Genomic DNA, 25,211 nt, shown 5'->3' on the forward strand with positions numbered 1-25,211 from the left:
GAGCAGATGTGAGGGCAATCAGAAAAACCACCGTCCAAGTAAGAAATTTGAGAAGAGACTTGTCGATAGGCTCAAAGGGAGGTTTCATCAGTTGAGCTAAGACAACATTCAAATCCCAAACGACGGGAGGAGGCTTCAGAGGGGGGCAAACATTGAGTAGACCCTTCATGAAACGCGTCACCAGAGGATGAAGCGAAAGAGAACGTCCGTCCAAATGCCGATGAAAGGCAGAAATGGCACTGAGATGTACTCGAACCGATGTCGTCTTCAGGCCGGAATTAGACAGATGTAACAAATAGTCCAGCACCGAAGACACCGGGACCGAATCCGGATCCAGATGACGCGAGGAATACCAGGAGGAAAATCTGGTCCATTTCTGGGAATAACAAAGCCTGGTCGAGACCTTGCGCGAGGCTTCCAAAACTTCCCTCACCGATTGAGAAACCTGGACCGAAGTCAAGGGGCAAGGAACCAAGCGGTCAGGTGTAACGACTGAAGATTGGGATGCAACAGCGAACCTCGACTCTGAGATAGCAGAGAGGGAAACACAGGCAGAAGCAGAGGCTCCCTGACACTGAGTTGAAGAAGCAGGGAGAACCAGTGTTGACGAGGCCACCGAGGCGCTATGAGAATCATAGTGGCTCTGGATGATTTGAGACGAACCAACGTTCTCAAGATCAGGGGAAACGGAGGAAACGCATAAAGGAACCTCCCTCCCCAGTCGAGAAGGAAGGCGTCCGCTTCTAGACGGTCCGGGGAATACATCCGAGAACAATAAAGGGATAGTTTGAGAGTGTCCGGAGAAGCAAACAGATCCACTTGTGGAGTCCCCCAGCGATGGAAGACCTCGCGCAGGACTCTGGAGTTGAGTGACCACTCGTGCGGCTGAAGAAGCCGACTGAGTTTGTCTACCAAGCAGTTCCGTTCTCCCTGGATATAGACAGCCTGCAGGAAGATGTTCTGGGAGATCGCCCATTCCCAAAGGCGCAGAGCTTCCTGGCAGAGGGGCCACGAGCCCGTCCCACCTTGCTTGTTCACATAATACATGGCCACCTGGTTGTATTCATGGCACCAGGACTACCTGATCTCGGAGTAGGTGGCAGAACGCTCGAGCCGCCAGAAAAATGGCACGAAGCTCCAACACATTGATGTGACAGCAGCGATCCTCCGCCAACCACAATCCCTGGGTCCGCAGACCATCGAGGTGGGCCCCCCACGCGTACTCCGAGGAGTCCGTGGTCAGAACTTTGCGATGGGGAGGGTTGAGAAAGAGCAAACCCCCGGAAAGATTCGAAGAGTCGGTCCACCAACGGAGCAAATGTCTCAAAGAAGGAGTCACTGTTATGCGACGAGAGACAGGATCGCACTTCTGGCACCACTGAGAGGCCAGAGTCCACTGAGGAATTCTCAGGTGCAGTCTGGCGAATGGAGTGACGTGGACTGTAGACGCCATATGGCCCAGAAGCATCATCATGCGCTGAGCCGACACCACAGGCAAAGGAAGGATCAGACGGGTCAACCGTACCAAGGCCTCCAAACGAGGAGGAGGGAGGAATGAACGGAGGCGAACAGTGTCCAGCACTGCGCCTATGAACTGAAGTGACTGGGTCGGGCACAACTGTGACTTGGGAAAATTTACTTCGAACCCCAGTCGCTGAAGGAAGATGATAGACTGTCGGGTCGCTGAGATAACCCCCTCCCTGGTTGGGGCTTTGATCAGCCAATCGTCCAGGTATGGGAAGACCTGAAGCCCCCGAGACCTCAGGGCTGCCGCGACCACCACCATACACTTCGTGAAGACTCGAGGGGACGAAGCCAGGCCGAAGGGGAGGACCCGGTACTGTAGGTGTAGCTCGCCCACCTGGAACCGTAAGAATTTGCGGAAGGAGGGATGCACCGGAACATGGGTATACGCTTCCTTCAGGTCCAGGGAACACATCCAGTCCCCTTCCTCCAAGAGAGGATACAAAACCGGAAGTGACAACATCCGGAACTTCTCCCGGACCAGGAACTTGTTGAGCTTCCTGAGGTCTAGAATGGGGCGCAAGTCCCCGGTCTTTTTTGGGACCAAAAAGTAACGGGAGTAAAACCCCCGCCCCCGCTGGTCGAGGGGTACAGGTTCCACCACCCGAAGCCTCAACAAGGCCCTGGCCTCCTCCAGGAAGACGGGGAGCTGGGCCCGATCGTATGGGCGAGCCCCGGGGGGCTGTTCCGGTGGCATAGCGCAGAAGTTGAGAGAGTAGCCCTTGGAGACGGTCCGGAGCACCCAGGCGTCGGATGTTATCTCGGTCCAAGCCACATAAAAGGCCCGGAGTCGACCCCCAATGGGTAGGGGTTCTGGCATGAACGCGGAGGGGAACCCGCCCCATCCGCACAGACTGTCAAAAGGACGGCGCAGGCTTGGACACGCTCTGCGCCTGAGGCTTAGATTGTCCGCCCCTCCCCTGATGAGGTGGACGCCGAGGTGGAGGCCTAGAAAAGGCCGGCGTCGTCTTTTGAGGGTAACGCCTCGGGGGTGGCCGGAAAGGTTTTTGCGGCGTGGCCCGAGGTTTCAGTCGGACCAAGGAGGCCAAAGAGCGTTCCTGCTCAGACAACCGCTTGGTCGCCGCCTCTAGGGATTCATCGAACAGTTCGGACCCCACGCAAGGGAGATCCGCCAGACGCTCCTGCAGGTTAGGGTCCATGTCAAGGGTGCGCAGCCACGCCAGCTGGCGCATTGCTACCGCAAAGGCCGACACCCTCGAGACAAGTTCAAATGCGTCGTACACCGCATGGAAGAGGTACAGGCGCAATTGAGAAAGGTTGGACATGAACTTGTCAAACCCCTCCCTACGGAAGTCCGGCAGGTCCTCCCTGTACTGAGGGAGGTCCTTCACCTTGCCCCTCAAATATGATGAGAACGTAAAGGCATAGTTAAGAACCCTGGTTGCCATGAGGGAATTCGCATAGAGGTGACGACCAAACTTGTCGAGGGTCCGACCTTCCCTACCGGGCGGAACCGCCGCAGAAACCCTGGAGGGTTGTGTCTTCTTCAGGGCTGACTCGACCAGCAAAGACTGGTGGGATTGTTCAATACTTGTTCTCCATCTTGGACGGCACCGCTGTGACTGTAAGAGGTGAAGTCAGGTTTTTAAGGAAGGTCTGAAGAAGGACCTTATTCAAAGGAAGCCTCGGTGTTTCCCTCGGGGGAGCGGGGAGATCCTGCTCCTCGAGGAACTCCTTAGAATATTGGGATCCCGCCATGAGGTCCAGACCCAAAGCACGTGCCATGTCCTGAACGAAACTGGTGAAGGAGGACGGTCTGACGGGTGGCGAGGGGGTTCTCGACCTCTCCGCCGAACAGAAGGGGGAAGCCTCATGGGAGTAGTGCGGCCCCCTACCGGACCCCGAGCCCCAAGAGGCCCTATCCAACGGCCTCGAGGGGGTCGGGGACCGTCCGCGTCTCGAAGACCCTCTGGGAGAAGTCCCAGGAGTCCGAGGGACCGAGGCACGCCCCCTCCTCCTCGGCGAGGAGTCACGCGAACCCCCTCGGACGGGAGAACGAAGCAACTCCGGGTTGTCGAGGCGAAGCTCCGAGACCCGTGAGGCCTCACCCCCGAGAGGCGAAGAGCGAGCACGGCGCCGAGGAGAACCTCACGACCACTTGGGCTTTCTCGGACGGCGCCGCGTCCGAGGCCTGCCCGAGGGTGAAGAACCCCGGGAGGACCTCGAGGAAGAGGAGGAGGAAATCCGACGCACCCTGCGCACCTTGTCACGGGGCCGTACGCTTCGCTCAGGCGGGGCCCCCGAGGTCGAAGTCGAGGGCAGGGTCGAGGCCGGTGCCGCCCCAGTGCCCGAGGGAGTCGAGGCCGAGGCCGCCGAGGGCGGAGCCATTGAGGTCGAAGCAGCCGAGGTCGCAGCTTGCTGCAATTGCTCGAGGGCCCCGTAGAGCTCCGAGGCAATCAGGGCGCGTAACAGATCCTGGAACGCCGGGATCCCTACCATGGTCGGTAGGTCCGAGGCCGGGGGATGCTCCCTGGAGGGCGACCTCGGTCTCGAGTATTCCCTCGGGGCATTAGTGGCCGCAGTCTTTGGCGGGGCCAAGGACGACCCACCCGCCGTCGAGGAGCCCGAGGATGGCTTCTTAGTCAACCCTGGAGTCGAGGAAGGAAGAGAGGACTTACCCGAGGCAGGCTTAAGCGAGGGTGTAGGCTTCGAAGAAGGCGAGGGTCGAGGTGAGGCCGAGGGAACCGAGGCCGGGGCCGAGGCCGACGTCGATGCCGGGGCCGAGGCCGACGTCGAGGCCTTCCCCGGCGCGGAGTCGACCGAGAAAAGCTCCGCCATCCTGGCACAGCGTCGGCGGAGCGCTCTGGCCTGAAAGGTGGAGCACCGATCACAAGTGTCAGTCGGATGCTCGGGCCCCAAGCAGAGCAAGCACCACCGGTGCAGGTCTGTAATCGAAAGTAACCGCTCACATCGGGTGCACTTTTTGAAACCCGTCACAGGACGGGACATGAAACCCGAACAGGCCGGAAGCAAGGCCTGCCGCAACCGCGGCTCACGGGAGCCCCCGGAGCCGACTGAAGAAAAAAACTCGGGTTTCGTTTAATTTTTTTTTTGAAAACAATCAAGAGAGAAAGAAAAGACAAAATAAATCACAGCGACCGACGAAAAAACAACCGGACGCGGAGACAGAAGGCAAATTTCACAGAGCTCAATTTCCACAGGGCTTCTGGCTCCGCGGAAAAAACTGAACTGAGGACCACGAGGTGGGATGCGCCCTCTAGTGGGCGATAAGGCATGCACATGCGTGGTGCAGTGTAGCAAACTTGAAACTTCAATCAAGTTTGCTTGAAAAGCTGTCCGCGCGAGGGCTCCGTCGATGACGTCACCCACATGTGAGAATATGCTGCCTGCTTGTCCTGGGATAATATGGTGTCTCAAGATTTCATTTGAAAGTCTGAGAAAAAATGCCATTGATAGGTAATTTGAGAGACTCCCTAGGAGGATGAGGCATTCCAAGCTCATCCAGATATTTCTTAGAGTATTTTGAGTCAGATTCTAAAGATATGTTAAGATCTTTACTCATCTTACATAGGAACTTGGTAAAGGATACTGGTCTGAAGAGGAATGACCTCGTTGAGGAGAAGGTGATCGAGAACTCCTCAAGTTACCTCTCATAAGAGAGAACGAAGGTGAAGCCTCTCTGGAATATTGATACCTGATATCTGAGTCCAGAGGCAAAGATTACCTACTGCTGGAATGTGAAGAAAACCTCGCAGGAGAAGAACTCGACTGATGAGAACAGTGAGGTTCCATAACAGGAGGAGCCTCGATGTCTGATTAAACGAGACCCATCTCGAGAGGAAGACCTGGGCCTCGAAGAATGCCTCGACAGATGGCGTGAAGAAGTAGGTCTCAAATAATGGTGACTGAGTCGAATCCAGTCTGAAAGATGAATGTCGAGGCGACCTTGTCCTGTGCCTCGAGAAGGGCAACACCTTATGTGACGAGGTAGGACTGGAGGTCAGAGTACGAGGTCGAGATACCAAAAAAGACTCAGCTCCTTGTAGCAAGGTATCTTGAGGCACTCTTAAGGACTCGACTCCTTGTCTAGAGTGTGTAGAGTCTTCTGGAGGCACTCTTAAGGACTGGACTCCTTGTATAGAGTGATCAGGTTGAGCTCGAGGCACTGCCAACGACTCGACTCCTTGTAATACTGTTGAGTGCTCAGGCTGGACTGCATGAAGCAGAGTTGAAGCAGGAGTGAATTGGGCAAGATTGTTGCCAACATATTCTGCAAAACCTGTACCAAGACCATTGAATCTGGCACATTTGGTGTGGCTATAGTCTCCGAGGAAGACGACCTTGAAGAAGAGAGACACATTTCTTGGGGGAGCTTCAAAACCACCGGTTCCAAGGGTGGCATGCCTGGAGGAGTTTGCTTAGCTATCTTACCTGAAGGAGACAGTGAGGATAATGGCTCCTCAGGAGAAGATTTAGTTGATTTTCCTGAAGACAAGGACTTCCCAAACAAGGAAGGTTGATTAAGGTCGAAGTCGAGATAAAAGTCTGTAGCCCCGCAGAAGACTTCACTGGATTCGGGGTCGAGGTCGGAGTTGGAATCGGGGTCAGAACCTTAGGTAAAGGCTTATCTATACCGCCAAATATTTTTTCTACTTAACTCGATGACATTTAAGGGCTCGAGTTTGAAGGGTAGCACAGCAAGCACATGACTCCGGATGATGGCCAGGTCCTAAACACTATACACATTACTTGTGTGGATCAGTGAGAGAGATTGTGCACTGGCATCGGCTACATTTCTTAAAGCCTGTGACTGGCTGGGACATAGAATAAAACACAGCCGCAGCTAAATCAAAGCCCGCAGGCTGAGGCCGCGGGGTAGGCCCCGCCATGACACAAAGAAAATAAAACAATTTTTTTAAAAAAAGAAAACACGCAATAAACACAGCGATCCTGTAAGGAAAAACCACGAGCCAAGGTGAGAGAAGGCATGCGTATAACTAAGTCTAGCGCAGAGCTTCGAAATGAGGACTTCTCGGCTCCACAGAAAACTGAGAACACGCTGAGGAGAGACGCGCCCTACATCGGGTGGGAAGGCACTCGCACATGTGCGGTAAGGCAGTCGCAAACTTTCCAAAGTTTTACAAGTCTGCTTGCGAGGCTTGTCTGCATCGGGGGGTCCGTGGATGACATCACCCACATGTGAGAATATGCTGCCTGCTTGTCCTGGGATAAAAGGAGGTATTGATGCCCCTGTATAAGACTTTGGTGAGACCTCATTTAGAATATTGAAGGACTGTATGGTCTGGGAAGGTTGAGTAATACTGAAGCCAAAAAACACTCGATGCCCTTGGTGTGAGAGAAGGCTTGAAGTATCCCGATGGCCCAAAAAAAACGGTCCTCCCAAAAAAGACAAAATTTTCAAACAACATAACTAGAAATGAAATAAAAGGATAAGCTATGACAAACAAACTGGAAAGGCAAAACAATAGAAGTTTTAGGTGCTTTGGAAGAATTTCAAATAACACAGCTTCTTAGCTCCATGGAAAACTAAGAACTGATGGTCCTGTAAGTCAACGTTGGGTGGAAAGGCATCAGCACATGCAAATGCTCAGCACCAGCACAGTACAGAAAATACTCAGGAACTAAAAGCTTTTAGTTCCTGCACAACAGTTTTACCATAAGCCACTGGTTCTGATCTAACTTTTCTCTATACAATTATCTACAAACGTCCATCAGTGTCCCCTAATGAAGACATCTCTGATGCCGAAACTTGGATCTTTGTTGGGACTTTTTAAAAATAAAGCATGCATATTGGTTGATTAGGACATCTCTCTTGCTGCCTTCCTTTTGCTTTTCTGTACCTCTGTTATCTTAGGTAAATCCCTTAATCCTACATTAACTCGTGTATGGACAGATTGCAAGCCCTCCGGGAACAGGAAAAGAACCTGCTGTGCCTGAATGTAATTCACCTTGACCTACAACTAAAAAAAGGAAAGCTAAACCCAAAATCTCTCCCTTTTTCCCCCTTCCACTAGCACTTTAGTAAAAGCCATAGACCACAATATTACTCAACTGTTGGCAACAGGATTCAATGCCTCAAGAGCTACTTCCTCAAGTGCTGCTTCTTGTCAAAGCACTAGGTATTATCAAAAGAGCTCTTCCTTCTTCACTATGTGTTCCAACAGTGTCAAACTAACTTTCCTGCTTGGAAACAAAGTGAAACAGCTATTGAAATATTAGATTGCCCCTTTCTGAATATTACTCTAACACACCTTGTTGTGACTGCATACGATTCATCATCTGGTTTGGCACGTTGGCTCGGATCATGGTTGGGTCAGGCAGGGGACCATCTAAATAGGAAAAAAAGGAAGAATTTCTTAAGACACCCAATAGTTTGGCTTACAAACCATCCCAGAGAAATTTTCAAGAATTCCATACTTCTGGAATCTACAGAAGGTGAATTAATGACAAAACATGCCCAAATATAAAGCTATTTACAAACTCCATACCCATTCAGATAGCCTAATGGCCACCAACAGGTAGAAGCTGTTAACAAAATTCACAAAAAAATAAGATGTTCTTTACATACTTGTATTGATATAGATAATGTAGAACACTGTCAATTGTTGAATAATGCATAAATTTTCTTTAAAACAGAGGGAAAAAGACCTCAAAACCCCCCTGGGATCCGATCAATAGAAGGACACCAATTCGGGGTCAGGGTATCATCATAGGTCAAAACCTCTGTTATAATTTATTCATTAATTTAATATGTTTTCAATATGTTTATTTTAAATACTTTATATTTAATAAGTAATTCTTATTCTGATGTGAAACAAAACATTTTACAGGAAATTTTAACACAAAATTTGCTCCCAAGGCTAGGACTCTTGGCTGTAATGCCAAGAATTCCTTCCTACACCTCTGAGATCTCAATGACATATCAGGAAATATTCGAACATTAGAACCTAAAAACTGATCATTAATATGATGAAAAAACAAGCATAGTATATATTCTCTATCACTTTCTAAAGCAAGAGTTATTAACTTATTTTTTGAACATAAACAACTGATAGGATTTATAGAATTTAAAGAGCAAGTAGTGCCTGTAGCTGAAAATGAGTAACCTGCCATGAATGGCTGTAGCACCGCAGAAAAGTGCCACTTTCTAAGTTGGATAAGATTTGTCTTATTTCTTATTTTTATTTTTTCTTAAATCTCTCTCAAATAGTTGTGGACTAAATAACTTGAATTATAATTGAATAACCAAAACCCTGTATCAAGTGGATTTGGGGTTATAGATTTTTCTTTCAATAATTTTTGTATATCTGTGTACAAGTATGTTTATTGCTTGTTTGTATTAAATAAATTGAATAATGAAAAAAAAAATACTTTATATTCATCAATAATTTATGTATCAAATATCAATTTCTCTCAAATTTAAATAAAGGCGGTGGCAACCCATAAACAGATTCCTGAGCAATTTTTCATTGTTACTGGCAAGGAACATGCTTTAGCACTTCCCCTGAAGGGTTTAAAAGATAAGTGCTTGTATCTAATTCAATCACAATGCCAGATTTTTGATGGTTGCCTGCTCTTTATTTAAATTTGAGAGAAATTGATATTTGATACATAAATTATTTATGAATATAAAGTATTTAAAATAAACATATTGAAAACATATTAAATTAATGAATAAATTATAACAGAGGTTTTGACCTATGATGATACCCTGACCCCGAATTGGTGTCCTTCTATTGATCGAATCCCAGGGGTTTTTTGAGGTCTTTTCCCCTCTGTTTTAAAGAAAACTTATGCATTATTCAACAATTGACAGTGTTCTACATTATCTATGTCAATCTAAGGATTTTGAACACTCAGTAAGGGTCTCCACAAATTTTGCTCGTTCTTTACATACTTGTAGGCATCCCAGGCTGTGGTTGCCCTATACTAGGCCCCTGGTTTATGGGGGCAGGTGGTATGCCAGGGGTATTGGGCATCTGGTTTTGTTTCAGTAGCCGTGTCCGTCTCTTTTCCTCCAGCTCCTTCTGAATCTTGTAGATTTTCTCTGCTAGTAGATGATAATACTCTGCCTGTTGGACATTAATTAAGAATGTCGTTAGAAACAGTGATAAAGGTAGGAGGTAAAGAAAAGTATGGAATATACAGAAGCATATTACAACTATACACAAGAGGAAATAAGACAGACATTTAAATACCTCAAGCAGAATAAGTTCAAAAACAAAGGAAAAATTATGTTCTTACCTGTTAATTTTCTTTCCCTTAGACGCAGCAGATGAATCCAGAGACCAATGGGATAGTTCACATCTACCAGCAGGCGGAGATAGAGAAACTGATTAACAGGTGGTCCTACTGGCTGGCACTTCTCCTGTCTCATCAGTATAGCTCCTTGCCCAAGCACACGTAACCAGCAATAGGCATAGCATGTAAAAAACTTCTTTCCCATAACAAATCTCAAAATGCAATAATACAGAAAACAACCTGCCATAATAACAAACTGCGAAAGGTGCAAAAGAAAAAACCGAGAGACAATATCCAGAAAGGGTGGGGCTCTGGATTCATCTGCTGCGTCTAAGGGAAAGAAAATTAACAGGTAAGAACATAATTTTTCCTTCCCTAGCAACAGCAGCAGATGAATCCAGAGACCAATGGGATGTAGCAAAGCAATCCTCAATCTGGGTGGGAAGCAAACGCCGTCTCCGCAACAACCGAAGCACAAAACGCCCCTACCGCATGCGCCCCCACATCCAAGCAGAAATGGGGAGAGAAAGCACGCTCGGAAGACCAATTAGCCGCGAGATAAATCTCCTCCAAGGAAAAAAACCTCTGGGCCGAGCCCAAGAAGTAGCCATCGCTCCAGCGGAATGGTCATGAAGTTCTTTCGCCAACCGCTTCCCTGCCAGCAAGCAAGCATAAAGAATGTCCTCCTGGACCCATTGAGCGATGGAGGCTTCGGAAGCCACCAAACATTTGAGGCGTCCCTTGAAGAATGCAAAAAGGAAATATAAACAACTAAAAGTCGTAAGAAACCGAGCTCACAGAGAACGCTACGTACATATCAAAAAATGCAGTGATAAAAAAGCACTGCTCCCAATTTCCCCTCCCAGGAAGAAGGAAGGAAAAGCGAGCATGACATAAAAGGATGACAACCCCCTAGAAAGAAATAATGGTACCATCCGAACTGATACCCCATATTTCGGAAATCAGAAATAGGAATCCCCGTTGAACAAGGCCTGCAACATAGAAAACTGCAGAGCTGAAGCCATGGCCACAAGAAACCCCATGTTCAACAGCACAGCCCTTTAGAGTCCCAAAAGACAAGGATGAAATGAAGCCTTCGGTATACTGAGAAGAAGTACGTGAAGATTGTACTCCCAAACCGGGCTTTCTAAGAGGCGCATGAATATACCGCACTCTGTTTAGGACCTGAACTACATGAAGCTGAGAAGTAAGCGAAGAGCAATATACCTAGCCCTTGTAACAAGCTAAGAATGGCACTAGAAGCTGAAGGGAATTGAACGCTAAGCCCTCGGCAATACACCTGTGCCAAAAAGGAACTCTGGAGTGGAGACGGCCAACAAGCTAGAATCGCTATGGGTTAAAATACCAGGAAAGAAAGGGCCTGAAATAAAGATAGGCCTATACTATCGTCCACCTGGACAAACCGGAGATATCGATGAAGAAATGGAAGCCGAGATGAAGCGAGAAAGCAAAAGCGGGAACACAGTTATAATGGGAGACTTCAACTACCCTGGGATAGACTGGAGTCTTGGAAGCTCAAAATGTGCTAGAGAGACAGAATTCCTGGAAGCTACACAGGATTGCTTCATGGAGCAGCTTGTTAGAGAACCAACGAGAGGAAATGCCACTCTGGATCTAATCCTAAATGGGTTAAGGGGACCTGCAAAGGAAGTAGAAATAGTGGGACCGTTGGGAAGCAGTGATCATAATATGATCAAGTTCAAGGTTGAAGTAGGAATACCGAAAGGGAAGAGAACCATAGCGACAACTTTAAACTTCAGGAAAGGAAACTACGAGGCAATGAGGGAAATGGTAAGAAAGAAACTTAGGAACACGTCCAAAAAATGGCAAACGGTACAACATGCCTGGTCTTTTTTCAAGGGCATGGTGAGCGAGGCGCAAAATACATATATCCCCAGGTTCAGAAAGGGGTGCACAAAGAGTCGAACAAAAGACCCGGCATGGATAACCAAAATAGTGAAGGAAGCAATAGGTAATAAGAAAAGTTCATTCAGGAAGTGGAAAAAGGACAAAACTGAGGAGAATTGGAAAGAGCACAGGAAAAATCAAAAAGAATGTCACCGTGTGGTTCGAAAAGCCAAAAGAGAGTATGAAGAGAGGCTAGCTAAGGAAGCACGAAACTTCAAACCATTCTTTAAATATGTTAAAGGGAAGGAGCCGGCTAGGGAGGAGGTAGGACCGCTGGATGACGAAGACAGGAAGGGAGCTGTGAAAGAGGAGAAAGAAGTGGCAGAAAGGCTAAACATGTTTTTTTCGTCTGTATTTACAAATGAGGACACTTCAAACATACCGGAACCTGAGCAATTCTTTCATGGAAGTCAAACAGAAAAATTAACATCCATAGAAGTGAGCCTTGAAGACGTACGCAGGCAGATAGGAAAACTAAAACCTGACAAATCCCCGGGTCCGGACGGAATACATCCAAGGGTTCTGAAAGAATTAAAGGAGGAGATAGCGGAACTACTACAGCAAATTTGCAACCTGTCCCTAAAAACAGGCGTGATCCCGGAGGATTGGAAGATAGCCAACGTTACGCCCATCTTTAAAAAGGGATCAAGAGGAGACCCTGGAAATTACAGACCAGTGAGTCTGACCTCGGTTCCGGGAAAAATGGCAGAAGCTCTGATAAAAGAAAACATCGATGAACATTTCGAAAGGAACGAACTACTGATAACCAGTCAACATGGTTTCTGCAAGGGTAGAACGTGCCTAACGAACTTACTGCAATTCTTCGAGGGAGTTAACAAACAAATGGACAGAGGAGACCCCATAGACATCATATATCTAGATTTCCAAAAAGCCTTTGACAAGGTACCCCATGAACGTCTACTCCAGAAGCTGAAGAACCATGGGGTGGAAGGAGATGTACATAGATGGATCAGAAACTGGTTGGAAGGTAGAAAGCAAAGGGTAGGAGTGAAAGGCCACTACTCTGACTGGAGGAGGGTCACGAGTGGTGTACCGCAGGGCTCGGTGCTCGGGCCACTGCTATTTAATATATTCATAAATGATCTAGAAACAGGGACAAAGTGTGAGATAATAAAATTTGCAGACGACACCAGACTTTTTAGTGGTGCTCGGACTATAGAAGACTGCGAAGAATTGCAAAGGGACTTGAACAAGCTAGGGGAATGGGCGACGAGGTGGCAGATGAAGTTCAACGTTGAGAAATGTAAAGTATTACATATGGGAAGCAGAAACTTGAGGTACAACTATACGATGGGAGGGATATTATTGAAGGAGAGTATACAGGAAAGGGACTTGGGGGTAATGGTGGACACAACAATGAAGCCGATGGCACAGTGTGCAGCGGCCGCTAAGAAAGCGAATAGAATGCTTGGTATAATCAAGAAGGGTATTGCGACCAGAACGAAAGAAGTTATTCTGCCGTTGTATCGGGCGATGGTGCGCCCGCATCTGGAGTACTGCGTCCAATTTTGGTCACCATACCTTAAGAAGGATATGGCGTTACTCGAGAGGGTCCAGAGGAGAGCGACACGTCTGATAAAAGGTATGGAAAACCTTTCATACGCTGAGAGATTGGAGAAATTGGGTCTCTTTTCTCTGGAGAAGAGGAGACTTAGAGGGGATTTGATAGAAACTTACAAGATCATAAAGGGCATAGAGAAAGTAGAGAGAGACAGATTCTTCAAACTTTCAAAAAATAAAAGAACAAGAGGGCACTCGGAAAAGATAGAAGGGGACAGATTCAAAACGAATGCTAGGAAGTTCTTCTTTACCCAACGTGTGGTGGACACCTGGAATGCGCTTCCAGAGGACGTGATAGGGCAGAGTACAGTAATGGGGTTTAAGAAAGGATTAGACAATTACCTACTGGAAAAGGGGATAGAGGGGTATAGATAGAGGATTACTGCACAGGTACTGGACCTGTTGGGCCGCCGCGAGAGCGGACTGCTGGGCACGATGGACCTCTGGTCTGACCCAGCAGAGGCACTGCTTATGTTCTTATGTTCTTATGGAGTGGTTCAAACGTTAAGAAGCACCCAAGAAAGGAAAAACCTCCAAAAGGAAGCAGAAGCCACAGGAGAAGACGTCCGTAGCACCTGGATATGAGAAGAAACAACCTGCTTCGCATAATCCTTACATGTCAGCCAAGATTTTTCAAAAAACTAGGTTGTAATACTAAAGTAGTACAAATATCCATGTTGAACAGACCCTAGGCGAGCAAAGCCGGAGATACCAGGAAACTTCTTAGTCCGGCTGTTGAAAGACTCATCAAATCCGCAAAGTAAGGATGGCGCCGCCAATCCAGAGATTCTACAAATACTGTGCCCGGAAAGCGAGCTCAAGGTGGCAAATCCAAGCCATCAGAAAACACTGAAAAAGAGAAGGCAGAAGCGAGAAAGATGCAGCTACCCTCTCTAACTCCCACTCCCTGGGCCCGCCGAAGAAGCTAGGAAGCTTAGAATTGAGAGACGAGGCCATGAGGTCTAGGTCAAGCAGATCTCACTTCCATAAAAAGAGCTAGAACGCTTGAGCCACAAATCTCAATATCCAGGATGCAGAAGATTACACTATTACTAACATGCACACTTTCCAGAGCGTACAAAGCGCTGTACAGTGTAACATACAAGAAATGGGCCATGCTCAGATTCCGCGGAGAGAAAGTCTATCCAAACTCTTATCCTGATCCATAAAAGGATCTGCCAACAGAAGACGAAGATGAGAGTCCACCCATTGAAGTAGAACAACTTCACCTGCCAATGAGTACAACACTTACTGCCCAAGCAGTAGAGTAATACCCCCATCCTAATACTGACCAAAAGGACCCTCAGTGGCAATCCGGAAGAATGATCTGAAGCTCCAGAAAGGTAGCCTGACCCTGCTCAAGAGCAGAAGAATGAACAAGTACTGAGTCGCCTCTGAAGACCAGACTCCAGGAGCTGAGGATGGAAGCCACGGAGCCCCCCAACCCGACAGCCCGGGATGGTCGGTGGTCATGAGATAGTCCAGCAAAGACCGAGGCATGCCTTGAAAAGAGAAATCGCGCGGAGCCACCAAATCATACAGAGTGATGCAGGAGGAGCATACCAAATAATTGGTGCTCTGAGATACCGGGAACCACCGGAACAAAAGCGACTGCTGTAGCGTAAGAAGGGGAAAGCAAGCCGAAATCCCCAGTGGAGTCAGCAATATGGATCCCAGAAACTGTACAGAATCCCATACTCTTGGTCATGGTAAGCGAAGAATACCAATCTGAGACCGAGACCCCACGCCCAAGTCTCCGGAAAGAAACACATGTCTCTCCTATATGAATAAAAACATCACCCCGATATACCTATAAATAGTACAGGAGAAAAGAGTGCTGTGCAAATTCAAAGATGCACGTGTAAAGAACTGAGGAAAAGATATCACCCTTTTCATGTCAGTCAAATGGCCCGACTGGAAGACGTCCGAATCAAGCAGGCAGTCAAGAAGAAATTAGATGAATCGCCTGGTAGCGCCAAAACGGTGCCACCGCCCACATCACCTAAAACGTTTGTGAAGCCTTGGGTAGGCAAAATGGCATGTGCCAAATCCGAAAGCGCCGCTCCAAGAGAGGCAGGCAAACCAAGTGCCGATTCGGAGTCCATAAAGAAAATGTAAATATACTCCCAGGTTGTCTGCAGAAATGTGTAACCCCGAGAAACTAATTCAGCAGAATGGGATCCAGCCTGCCCAATGCCCCCTATCTCGGGCACCATGCGGTAAGTGGAACAACGTCCCTTAGTTCCCGAAGAACTACAAGAACCGTCCTGAGGACCAGTAACACTGAAAAGGGAAACACAAAACATAGAGACTCCAAGAACGAACTGGAAAACCTGAGGAGAATGCAAAGATGCAAGCATCCTGAAAAATCTTCACAGCCCTCTGACCTGACATTATAGTGTCTTCTCCCTCATGAGAAAGCCTGAAGAGTCATTGGAAGAAGTCAAGATCCCCTCAGAATGAAGTGCAGAAGGTCAGGGAATGGCAGAATAAGACTGTAGGATTTGCAAGAAGATTCTCCTAGGAAAAATCAAGGTTCACAATGTAAAGAGGAATATACTGGAACCATGAAAACAGTACTAACCCCATGCAACATGAGCGAAATACGTATGTCCTTTAAAGTGAATACGTACTAGACTCAATCAAGATGCTGCATCTACCGCCCCGTGGAAAACAACAGCATCCTTACAGGTATCAGACAAAGCTCACATCGTTAATGAGAGCTTCAGGGATGAGGCTAACAGCCACATAGTGCGTGATCCTCCATGGGTTTGATAGAATAGGTAACTGGCTCCTGGTTAAAAGGAGCTGTACAGCCTTTTCTGTCTGGTTGGGGGGCCCGTCTAGCATGTGCCATGAGAAAATGGCGACAGGAGAAACCAGCATGATAAGCATGGAAATCTGAAGTCCAGGCCCCCTTAGAAATAGAGAAAGAGAGTCCTGGCCGCAGGAATATGCGCAGTGTCATTATGCCCATTGAGACAGCCCGAACTTGGAAACTGCTTGTACTACCTTTAGGCATAAATATCCTGTGCCACTACTAGACACATGCAGCTCAGCACAGAGGCCCAAACAAGGACAGTTACCAATAGACAAAGGCTCAATCTGCAGGGACCCCAAGAGAGACAATGAGATACCTGTGTGAAATACAGGGCACTATCTTACTGCTGATCTCACTGCGCCGTGAGTTGCCATATGTCGCCCCAGTCTGGAGACAAACCGAGACTGGGTGACCTAGCACAGGTCAGAGTCTCTATGGTAAACCCCTTGAGTGCTAACCCCAGAGTCCGATTAAACAAGCAGCTTCCTTCAAGGGAGTACAACAGGAACACAGACATAGACATATAAAGCTGCCCAAGCTTGTACCAAAGCTGGTGAAACACATACAACTTGTCTGAACCGGAAAGGAGAGAAGCCCCGGCATACCCTGACCAAAGTCAGCTGGAAACAAACTACCGGAACGCTACAGCTCTCCCGCCATCGCCGGAGACCCATGCGCACGCCTGATTCTCGCTGACACGTGGCCGCTGCATCAACGCTCCTAGAAACATAGTCGGATTCGAGCCCCGCAAAATTTACCCTGCCGCGGTTTGCATAGAAAGAAAATCAGACTCGGGGAATAACCAGAAGAACGGCCCACAGCGCCGGAAAAAACATATCCCATCTCATGCGCGCTGCTATAAACCGGCACCTGCACAATCAGCTGCACATGGCCGTGACAAACACTGATGAAAGAGAGCCTCAGAATAAACAGGACTACTGCTGCACTGAAACCCAACAAAGAGAACAAGTACGAGCATGAAATCGCATCGCTACTGCTGCGCTGTAACCAACAAGGAAACAAAGCGCGTGCATGCAAAGGGCGGGAAGTCCTGGCTCCCTCCATGGATTTCTAGTCATAAAACTTAGCCTCAATAAAATATCCATACCTTAAATGTATGATGACCGAACCCACAGTACTAAGACTCCCAAACAGAACCTGAAGTTCAAACAACTGTAAAAGCCAGACATACTCACAGCTTGTTGTTAGGGCCGGTTGAAGCCAGTTTGCAGCAAAAGCATGGCAGAATGTAACAACTGTGGTCTCTTTTTTTTTTTTTTTTTTACAGAGAAGGGAAAGAAGAAAAAATTTGAGACCCAGTCAGACCCTCTAGCAATGGAGGGAGGGTGAGGCAGGGACAAGGGGGGGCCCAAGTGTAACCTCTAAAGCCGGCACCGTTCAGCCGGACACCCCTGTCTCACTGAAGAGAAAATCTCAACAGGAGAAACAGAATGGCAGTCTCACTGAAGAGAAACCTCAACAGGAGAAAATAAAGTTCCAGCCACAGCCAGAATTCAGGAGCTAGTTGAATAGCGACCTTTTCCTGCTGGGAGATAGAGATTACTGATGAGACAGGAGGAGTGCCAGCCAATAGGACCACCTGTTAATCAGTTTCTCTATCTCCGCCTGCTGGTAGATGTGAACTATCCCATTGGTCTCTGGATTCATCTGCTGCTGTTGCTAGGGAAGTGATACTATTAAGACTGAATAAGAGATAGACTGAGGAATAGCACAAATATTCTTCACAAAAAAGGTAGCAACATGAAATAACCTTGTAGTGGCGGTGGTGATGACAAATACATAGCAAAATTTAAGGAAGTGCATTTAGATCAGTGTTTTTCAACCGCTGTTCCGCGGCACACTAGTGTGCCGCGAGATGTTGCCTGGTGTGCCGCAGGGTCGCCGGGCCCGGAGCTGACAGGGGGCCCGAGGCAGGGGCGCCAGTAGCTCGCCAAGGCAAAGTGAGTCGATCACCCAGGACTCACTTTGTCTTGGCGATCTAATCTATCGAGCCGATAAGTCTTCTTCTCCCCGACGTCAATTCTGCAGTCGGAGAGGAAGTTCGGGCCAGCCAATCACTGCCTAGCTGGGCGGAACTTCCTCTCCGATTGTAGAATTGACGTCAGGGAGAGCATGCGTCGGCATCGGCTTTGGGGCCTGTTATCCATTGGTGGGTCCTGTTCCCCGATGGCAGTGGCAGTGGCTTGGGGAACGGCAGGGAGAAAGAAAGAAAGGGGGCAGGCAGGGAAACAGAAGGAAAGAAGAGAAACAGAAAAAAAGAAAGAAAGAAAGGTCAGGGAGAGAGGAAGAAAAAGTTGGGGGAGGGAATGAGGTGTGGAGGAGAGAAAGCATACAGGCTGATAGAAGGGAAGAAAGATTGGATGCACAGTCAGAAGAAGAAAGTGCAACCAGAAATCACCAGACAAGGTAGGAAAAATGATTTTATTTTAAATTTAGCAAAGTGGAGGCAGTATTACTACAGTTTTCAAAGGAATTTGCCCAAATAACTTAATAGTTAACTGGGTAAATTCCCAGAGATGAAAACTTCCCTTCACTTAATATGCACAGTTCTGAATTTATATCTGCTGTCTATATTTTACAATATGGTCACCTTTTACTAAACCGCAATAGTGGTTTTTAGCGCAGGGAGCCTATGAGCGTCAAGAGCAGCGCTGGACATTCAGCGCAGCTCCCTGCGCTAAAAACTGCTATTGTGGTTTAATAAAAAGGATGGCGGGTATATTTGTCTATTTTTGTATGCTATAAAAACCAAATACAGAGAGAGACTGAGAGCTGTTGACGAAGAGCTACGTGTGTGTCTTTCTTCGATTCCAGCCAGAATATCAGCTTTGTGTTCAGCCAAACAGGCCCAGGTTTCGCACTGAATAAAGTATTTTATAATTTTTATAATTTTTATTTCATAATAAAGTAATTATAAAATACTTTCTTTGTGTTTATTTGATTCCTATTCAAGAGAATTACTTTATATATAGTCAATATAGGCAGAGAGTTAAATTTTTTAACATTTTCTAATGGTGGTGTGCCTCGTGATTTTTTTCATGAAACAAGTGTGCCTTTGCCCAAAAAAGGTTGAAAAACACTGATTTAGATGATCCATCATACAAAGAAGAAGGATCTGCAAAATTGCAACAATGAAAATAGACAGAACAGATATATCTTGCAGCTTTTACCTGCTTTAAAATCCTTTATTTTGATCACCACCAGAAACTTATCTGTCTTTTTAGCTTTATGGACTTTATGGAGGGGGTGGAGAATTAAGATAGCTACCATTATATATTCTCCCCTTGACCCCTAGATACTGACCTACTGAAATTGTCAGTCTTTGGCACTAAAACATGAGTAAAACTAACACAAAAGATGGCACAACAGAAGTAATAAGTTACTTATCTCTAAAGAGTATGGAAAAAAAAGGAATACAGATAAGCTTGCACTCAATATACATGAATAAAAGTAGTAATCATTTTATATTTGGGAAAACAAAAGAAAAGTTTATTACTCTAAAGATAATTTAGTCTTACAGTTCTGAAAATAGCCTAGTTTGGGATGTCTGTTATATTCAACAGCAATGGAACCAATTACAGTAGTGGACTATTGTCGTTTTTCTTTTAAATACAAAAATATGCTCTGGCATCAACTTGCACTCTCACGCCAGGGTGCTAAGACCTTTCAAATTTGTTGGTTTTTTGTTTTTTTTTTATTCTATATACCATTTTTTTCACTCCATAAGAAAACACTTTTTTCCCCAAAAAAGTGGGCGGAAATGTCTGTATGCCTTATGGAGCGAATATTTTAATAGGGAAAGGGACTGAGACTTCCATACCATGCCTTTTTGTAGTTTTACAACCACACTCAAAGCTATTTACATACGGGTACTTCAAGCATTATGCCTATTTGTCCCAGTGGGCTCACTATCTAATGTAAAAAAAGAATAGTTAATATACCTGCTTAACTTACTAGAAAATGGCTTGCCTGGGCCCCTGTGGGGACAACACAGGACACTTTGGTCTGAATGTATGTTGACACTACACAGTCCTTTTATATTTATGGAGTTCCTTTCTATCCATCAATTATAGATTCTTTACAGCTTTGACCTATGGAATTGCAGTATACATAGTACTGAATAAACAAATTTAGCAGCCAGCACTCAACAAAAACATTGTGCTTTCAAGCAGGTGACAAGTGTCTTGACCTGAGCAAATATGCACTACAAGTGGACCTTTACTTGTCGGCTGCTCATTTTCCATAAATAGAATACATATAAAAGTTTCCTCCCTGTGAGAGATAGAGGTGCTACTGCTGAAAGAAGGCACGGATGTATCAAATGGCAGGGCTGGTAAAAGGGGAATATAGACCACTGTTCTTCAACCGCCGGTCCGCGCAGGGCCGGCAAGATTAAGGTGACCACTGGTCCCATTTTCAGACCTCCTGTCCCGTTGTCCCCACACACAGCTTCGGGACGCCGAAATGTCCCGATTTCAGGGACACCGTCCCGAAGCTGTGCTTGGGGACAACGGGACAGGCGATCATTTCCTATCCCTACCTGTCACGCAAAAAAAAAAAAAAAAAAGCCTCCCTCCTTCCTTTCACCCAGTCCGCTACTCTTACTACCCTGCTGCTAAAGCAGACAGGAAGTCTTCTTTCCGATGTCAATTCCGACATTGGAGAGGACATTCTGGGCCAGCCAATCGCTGCCTGGCTGGCCCAGAACGTCCTCTCCGACATCAGAAATGACGTCGGAAAGAATTCCTGTCGGCTTTAGTAGTAGCAGTAGCAGGGCAGTAAGATAACAGCAGACTAGGGGAAAGGAAGGAAGGAGGCTTTTTTTTTTTGTGGGGCAGGGAGGGAAGGAGGTAGGCAGGCAGGCTGGCTGGCTTTGGCCAAGGAGGTAAACAGGCAGGCAGGCTGGCTTCGGGGGTGGGGGTGGGACAAAGTCTGGAAGGCAGTGAGAGGGACATAGGAAGGAGGTACTGGAGGCACTAAAGACATGGGAAGGATGCACTGGGGGCACTAAAGACAGGGGAAGGATGCACTGGGGGCAATAAAGACAGGATGGGGCACTAAGGATAGGAAGGAGGCACTGGGGGCACTAAAGACATGGGAAGGATGCACTGGGGGCACTAAAGACAGGAAGGGGCACTAAGGACATGAGAAGGAGGCACTGGGGGCACTAAGGACATAGGAAGGAAAGAGGGAGGGAATAAAGGGACAATTCTTGGGCCTGAGTACAGAAAGAAAGAAATGAAAGATAGGATACACAGACAGAAGGAAACGCAACCAGAGACTCATGAAAACACCAGACAGCAAAGGTAGGAAAAATGATTTTATTTTCAATTTAGTGATCAAAACGTGTCAGTTTTGAGAATTTATATCTGCTGTCTATATTTTGCACTTTATTTATCTATTTTTCTATAGTTACTGAGGTGACCGAGCTCGCGGAGATGGGGCGGAAACGGGGTTTTTAAACTTTAGTCCTAGTAGTTTGCCGGTCCACAAAATAATTCTTTTATTTCTGCCGGTTTACGGGTATAAAAAGGTTGAAAAACACTGATATAGACTGTTCAGCAGCACCTGGCTGGTTTCCACTGGCATAAAGTTGAGCTTGGGACCTGATCTACTGCATAACAGTCTACACTAGTTCTGGTGGGCAAACATGATTAACTAGGGACTAATGGAGCAGGAAGCTAGATCCAGATTATTTTCCGATTGCTCTGGATTGCAGTTACCTCATACAACTTTGTTGCAGGACATTATTTGTCTTAATCTGTGGTCATGGATGGTGGGAGAGGAGATGTGGGATAAGATCTGGATGTTGAGGGGTTGGGGTACGAATAGGGTGAATGTTGGGTATATGGGTATTACTGGATATATGGACTGGGAATTTTGTTATAAGGGGAGGGATACTATGTGGTATATGGTACAGGGTGGTGAAGAAATAAGAGTGACTAGATGGATGGGTGGTTGAGAGACTTGTATGGGTAGGCATGGGGCTTGAAGATGTAAACATTGAATTTGTTGAAAGGGGATCTTGGAGGGAATGATGTTAAACATAGAAACAGAATATGACGGCAGAAGAGGGCCGGCGGCTCAACAAGTCTGCCCACTCAAGAACCCTCCCTCCCAACAAGTCTGCCTACTCAGGAACCCTCCCTCCCTGTGTTATCCATCTTTTAAGCATAACTCTGTAGCACCCCCACCTGTTTGTCCCATCGACTCTTGAAGTCGAGCACACTACTGGCCTTGACCACCTGGCATGGAAGGTTTGCGCCTAGCGCATGCGGCAATTCTGCGCGACTTAAGCGCACGGTAAAACTGCTATCGCAGCTTAGTAAAAGGAGCCCTAAATGTGTACTATTTGTATTAGTTAATTATTATTAGTTATTTTCCAATGCTCAATATGACTGCCTTTCTTAAGGTTTGACACTTGTTCCATAATATTTTGATTAAATTTAAGAAGTATCCAATTCTAGAAGTGAATAATTAGATATTTGCCCTCTTTCAAATGGTATAGAGCAGTGGTCTCAAACTCGCAGCCCGGGGACCACATGCGGCCCACTAGGTTCAACTTTGCAGCCCGCGGTCTGTACTAGTGCTGCCCGCTCTTTGCAGCATCCTCCGGCTTCCCCCTTGGAATCCTACTCTTACCTTCAGATAATTACCACAGTCTGCAGAGAGGATTGCCAATGCTAAGCGATCCTTTCAGGCTGCTGTCGTCCTCAGCAGCATATTCCCTCTTCCACGATCCTGCCCCCGACATCAGAGGAGGGGCAGGACCATGGCAGAGGGAACATGCTGCGGAGGCCTATGGCAGCCTGCAAGGAATGCTACAGCACCGGCAATCCTCTCTGCAGGCTGCGGTAATTAGCTGAAACTAAGACCGGGAAACCAGGGGGGGAAGCTGGAGGACGCTGCAGAGAAGGGGAGAACATGCAGGCCTTCAGAGGGGGAGGTAAGATTTATAAACTATAAAGAGTTTTACTTCATGCAAAATTGTCATTTCTTTAATAAGACATTAACTATTTTTGCTGCGGCCCTCCAAGTACCTACAAATCCAAAATGTGGCCCTGCAAAGGGTTTGAGTTTGAGACCACTGGTATAGAGCAGTGTTCTTCAACCACCGGTCCATGGACTGGTGCTGAGGGTCGGCATGTGCAGCAGGCCCAAAACTGTGTTCTTCAACTGCCGGTCCGCGGTGTGATCGATGCATTGTTAAGATTATATTGTATGTATATATGAAAAATGAATGGAAAAAACAGTGTTACAATTAAGACTATGGGGGCAGGGTCTGGCCCACGACTTAGCCCAGTGTTCTTCAACTGCCAGTCTGCAAACCGATGCCGGTCCACAAAATAATTATTTTATTTCTGCCGGTTCATAGATGTAAAAAGGTTGAAGAACACTGGTATAGAGCAGCGTCTCTCAAACTTTTTTAACTCCGGCACACTAAACGGAGCAAATGTTTTTTGTGGCACACTAAATGCAGCAAATGTTTTTTGTGGCACACTAAATGCAGCAAATGTTTTTCATGGCTGGAAAAAATTTCAGGGGAGAACACTGTTGCCGTTAGTTTTCAAGATCCAATCACGTCAAAGAATGATGCTTATCTGGGCAGTTATATAATTAAAAGAATGGATAAGATAACATGAAAAGTAAATTGTCATGAATCAGAGGGATACATACCCTATAGGTCCTAAAAGCAGGCTTGTGGATTAGATATAAACTATGAAGGCAGTGGCGTACCTAGCATATGTGACACCCGAGGCCCATCATTTTTTGACACCCCCCCGATCTGTATGAAAAATGATTTTTAGTAACAATCCACACATCACACAAGAGTGTACCTAGGAAAAGACATCATCTTACATACTGCAGTGAGCAGTACATCAATACATCCATTGTAAAACTAAACAAGCCAGCCTAGTACAGATCAATCCTACACAGTTAATCCTAACTGAAACCCATGTCTTTCGAACACACAGAACACACCTTCGCCTAGCATGGAATATGTAATCACAAACTAACCCCTCTCCCTTTTACAAAACTGTAATGTGGTTTTTAGCCATGGTGGTAACAGCTCAGACTCTCATAGAATTCTGAGCAATTACCACCATGGCCAGTGCTAAAAAAAAATGCTCTGCAGTTTTGTAAAAAGGGGGATAAAATAGAAAAATGTAGACAAAGGTTAAATTGAACCACCAAGAAGCTGAACTCTGCATACAATGCAACACCACAGAAACAGCGATGCATCTCCCCTAAAGCAAAAAAATAAATAAATAGAATTTTTTTCTACATTGTCTTCTCTGGCTTCTGCTTTCCTCATAGTCTTGTCACTCTCTTCCTTTCATCCACTGTCTGCCCCTTCTATATGGCATCTTTTCTCCTTGTATTCTCCTTCCATCTCTCCCTTCACCCCTATTAGTCTGGCATCCATCTTCTTCCCTTCCCTCCTCCAATGGTCTGGCATCTCTCTCTAAACTAAACCTTAGGTTTGTATACCGCATCCTCTCCACAATTGTAGAGCTCAGCATGGTTTACAAGAGTTGGGAGAGAAAGGAACTCCAATGAAGGTTAAAGGATATAGTGAGAAGAATATTTGGAGGGCTTAGGATGCCAAAGATGGAGTAAGTATTACATTTTTGAAAACAGTCAGGTTTTCAGATGTTTGCGGAAGAGTTGGAGAGAGCTCAGGATCCGAAGGGGGGAGGTAAGGTTGTTCCAGAGCTCAGTGAATCTGAAGGGGAGGGAGGTCCCTAGTTTTCCTGCACGGGAAATGCCTTTTAATGAAGGAAAGGATAGTTTTAGTTTGTGAATGGGTTTGGTGGTATTAAGATTTGTGGAGTTCCAGGAAAGTGGGATAAAGGGAGGGAGGATGCCGTGAAGGATTTTGAAAGTTAGATAGGTGCATTTAAAGTGGACCCTGGCGTTAATCTGAAGCCAGTGAAGCTTGGACAGGAGCGGTGAGAAATGGTCTAATTTACTTTTTGCGAATATAAGCTTAGCCGCGGCATTCTGGATCCGCTGAAGTCTATGAAGGTTTTTCTTGGTAAGGCTTAGGTAGATTGAGTTGCAATAGTCCAATCTGGACAGGATGATG

The 25,211-nt window shown here is 46.6% G+C and overlaps 1 protein-coding gene across 4 annotated transcripts in view; it reads right to left on the bottom strand.

Moving 5' to 3' along the window:
- EP300 (E1A binding protein p300) overlaps positions 1-25,211 on the bottom strand; it is a 532,137-nt gene that overhangs the window by 272,247 nt on the left and 234,679 nt on the right. For all 4 annotated transcript variants that reach the window (XM_033935072.1, XM_033935073.1, XM_033935071.1 and 1 more), the window contains exons 10-11: positions 9,425-9,599; positions 7,779-7,856 (exon numbers count right to left, since the gene is read on the bottom strand). In XM_033935072.1, the coding sequence (XP_033790963.1) occupies positions 7,779-7,856; positions 9,425-9,599 (253 nt within the window). The remainder of the gene's footprint in view (positions 1-7,778; positions 7,857-9,424; positions 9,600-25,211) is intronic.

The sequence above is a fragment of the Geotrypetes seraphini genome, chromosome 2 (genome assembly GCF_902459505.1).
Source record: "Geotrypetes seraphini chromosome 2, aGeoSer1.1, whole genome shotgun sequence".
Classification (NCBI taxonomy): Eukaryota; Metazoa; Chordata; class Amphibia; order Gymnophiona; family Dermophiidae; genus Geotrypetes; species Geotrypetes seraphini.